Source organism: Octopus bimaculoides, chromosome 19 (genome assembly GCF_001194135.2).
Source record: "Octopus bimaculoides isolate UCB-OBI-ISO-001 chromosome 19, ASM119413v2, whole genome shotgun sequence".
Classification (NCBI taxonomy): Eukaryota; Metazoa; Mollusca; class Cephalopoda; order Octopoda; family Octopodidae; genus Octopus; species Octopus bimaculoides.
Window position 1 is genome coordinate 33,102,412 of NC_068999.1, and position 3,748 is coordinate 33,106,159.

The window sequence follows — 3,748 nt, forward strand, 5'->3', positions numbered from 1 at the left end:
TTTCTTTTAGTACTTTTAGTAACTGTTACGTACCTAATTAATAAGTAGCTTTCTCCATTATAATATAGATATTGTTATGACGGTGCCATGTAAAAGCACTCATGCCTGTGTCGCATAAAAGCACCTGGTACACTCTGCAAAATGGTTGGCATTAGGAAGAGCATCCATCTGTAAAAACCAGACAAATGGAACCAGGGCACCCCTCCAGCTGGCCAACTCATGTGAAACTGTCCACCCATGTGAGCATGGGGTACTGACTTTAAAAGATGATGATGATGATGATATTTTCCTCAAACACTCTCTCTAATTCTTTTCTCTTATCACAAACACATACTCTCTTCCATCTCAGACTTTCAGTGGATATTATAATATTAATCAGTCAGTTACTCCTTGCTGAAGGTATATTAGTACAAGGCCACCCTTATTTCACTACCATCTTCTCATCTGTATTTACAGATACTACCCGACAACGGAGAGAGAACGAAGTTGATGCCCGTGACTACCATTTTGTTGCATCTCGAGAGCAAATGGAGCGAGACATTCAAAACCATCTTTTCATTGAAGCTGGCCAGTACAATGACAATCTTTACGGAACTAGTGTTGCATCAGTGAAGGAAGTTGCAGAAAAGGTAGGCTACTCTCCACATTTATTTACACTTTTCCTTCTATGATGCGTATTTTTCATCAACACTATTCTTCCTATCTCTACTGGGTATAAACTGGATGTTTGGTTAGTTACACTTGAATAATGTTTGCCGATATACCCCAGTTACCATATTTGGGTATGATTAAAATGTTGTGCCTCTGTTTTTAAATTTAATGCTTAATCTTATGAAAACAGTCACTGTATATACTCCTTCAAAGGTTTAGATTCACGAGTCAGATGGCCAAAATATCTCCAGTCATTTTTGAACAGTGGACATAGACCTTAGGATTACACATAACGAAAAGACTTGAGCTCTGTTCACTAAAAATCATATACGTCTGATGTTTAGATTGGAGACACTATCTGTCTTTAATACTTGGGAAGTTGGCATTAGGGAAGATGGTTGAAAAACTTGAAATTTAAGTATTAGTTACCTACCCCCTCTACACACACACAAACACATCTTCAGCTTGATAAAAATTAAACTATGGTTAATCTCCTGTTTTAAAATGTTCTGAATGTTCTTTCTTCAGGGCAAACACTGCATTTTGGACGTCAGTGGTAACGCAATCAAGCGGCTACAAGTAGCAGGATTATATCCAATCGCAGTTTTCATCAAACCCAAATCCGTGGAATCTATAATGTAAGTTGAATTTCTTTTTTCTTTGAGAATTAGAAGTCCTTCTTTGTGCTAATCACTCAGCTGTGAAGTGGAAGTAATTCATCCTTTTTCATCAGGTTGAAAGATGCTAAGTAATGTACTTTGTCTGAGCGGCTCAGTTCAATTCTTGCCACAGAGAATAATACATCATCTAATTATGTTAGTATAGAGCTTTTTCGATAAGGTTATAATTGGTATAATTTCTACCAAATGTCTAACAAATTAAGACTTGATCCAGTGAAAAGATGTGAGGTTACCCTCATCTTTTGTCTTTTACTTCAGTCATTATATTGCAACCATGCTGGGACACCAGCTTGGTACTTATTCCATCAATCTCTTTTGTCAAACCACTAAGTTATGAGGACATAAACACCAGTTGTTAAGCTGTGGTGGAGGTCAAAGGCACACATGCAATGGCCTTCTTTTCAGTTTCTGTCTATCAAATCCACTCACAAAGCTTTGGTCAGCCCAAGACTGTAGTTGGAGACACATGCACAAGGTGCCATGCAGTGGAACTGACCCAGAAATGATGTGGTTGGGAAGCAAACTTCTTACTACACAGCCATACCTGTGCCTACATAAGTTATTTTAATATTATTTTTACAAAATAGGTTGGATATGAAAGCTTCAGTTCACTACCGAAGGAAGTTTTTTTTTTTCCATAGTCAGGAGGTATGGCAACACCCATGATCTGTTACAGGGCCTTCAAGACTGCAGGGAGGGAGAATGGTGTCCTCAAACTGGAAATCCAGCCTGGATACTTGCAACAGAGTGGACTCTGCTAAAGTCACCTAAGGTACCAGAGAGTTGTGTTAAACTGGAAGTAAACAGTTAAGTCTGTTTATATTGTTTAGTTGGATGTCATCATGTCCTTAATTATCTACATGAATTTACTTCCTCTTCCGTATATGTAACTATCTACATAACGCTAGTCCCCAATTGTCTGCTACCTGGTTGTAGTTAACAGATGATGTCTATTTTCATTACAGGGAGATGAATAAAAGGATCACAGAGGACCAAGCTAGAAAAACTCATGAAAGAGCAATGAAACTTGAGCAAGAATTTGGAGAGTATTTCACATGTAAGTAGCAGTCATCTCCTACGTTGTTTAACTATTGCTGCCTCTAGTTCCAGACTGGTTTGCGACATTATTTCACTATAATGTTCTCTTTCCCAGGAAAATCAAGAATCACGACCACTAATGTTAGTCTTTGCAGCATTTCAACTGCAATAAAAGGATTGCCAAGATGACCAGGGCTCTCAGTGGTCTGGAAAACCTAGTCAACTTGGGATTGTCAGGGGATTTTTTTCCTAGAGCTATAATTTATTTGCAATTAGTTGTCTTCTTAAATGAATTTATAAATTCTGCATTTCATTCCATATCTACAATGGACTTGCCATTTCTGAACTTCTGATCATTCTGTGTGGTGACATTAGTATAGACATCTTCATTAAAATAACAGATTAATGGTTCAAATTTTTGTTTTACAAAGGTATCATTATTAGATGTGGTTCAGCTGCTTGCCTGCCAGTGCAGACAGGCAGTTTTTACTTAGATGTGGTCAGTAAAGTGTGTGTTTGGTTTTGCATCACCTCAGATTTATGACCAAGTTTTGGGAAGGAAGGGTTTTTTGCTATTATTCTTGTTAAATAACTTGGTCAGAAAAGAAGGGAGAGTGGTCATCACATTTTCAGGCTTTTCTTTCAGATTGATAAAATTGATGTAGCTTGATTCTCTACCTGAACATCAAAAAGTGGATGGCAGTGATGAGTGAATTGAAGATCTGGCCCTGATATTTGCATCAGTGAGCTCTGCTAAAGCTACCCAAAAACCACATTGTAGAGTGAAACTGGTCAGCCTATTAAGCCGACCATCCAAGAATTTATTGTCTTATATAGAGCATTAGACTAGCCTTGTGTTCCAACATTGAGCAATGTCCTCTTTCTTCTCTTTCTATTACAAGGATCATTCAATCACTGTGTCTAGCTACGAAACTGTCATCACACCTACCGTATTGTTCATATTTTTCCCCAATGTATTATCCCTAGAGAGTTTCATTCTTCAGGGACTCTGTTCCGATCAATTCATACTAACCTTAGCTACTTCTATCCACTGTTTGCTGTCACTTTATGTCAACTTCTCTCCCTCTCTTTCAGCTGTCGTACAAGGAGACACGGCTGATGAAATCTATGCAAAGGTCAAAGAAGTGATCCGTGACCAGTCAGGACCAACAATATGGGTGCCAGCCAAGGAAAAACTCTGAAATTCATCTTTTATGATTATCTAAATTGGAAAAGATTGAAAACAACATGCAAAGCAAAGCAAAATTTTCAATAACAATATACATGCATATATGTATATATATATATATATATACATATATATATATACATATATATATATATACATATATATATATATATATATATATATATATATA

The 3,748-nt window shown here is 37.1% G+C and overlaps 1 protein-coding gene across 1 annotated transcript in view; it reads left to right on the forward strand.

Annotated features, from left to right (window-relative positions):
- The window catches only part of LOC106876507 (disks large homolog 1), a gene marked incomplete in the record, with an annotated part of 700,185 nt that extends 696,448 nt beyond the window's left edge, over positions 1 to 3,737 (forward strand). Inside the window, 4 exon segments of the mRNA XM_052974679.1 lie at positions 457 to 629; positions 1,180 to 1,289; positions 2,297 to 2,388; positions 3,465 to 3,737. Of these exon segments, the coding sequence (XP_052830639.1) occupies positions 457 to 629; positions 1,180 to 1,289; positions 2,297 to 2,388; positions 3,465 to 3,571 (482 nt within the window).
- Positions 3,738 to 3,748: the final 11 nt, after the last annotated feature.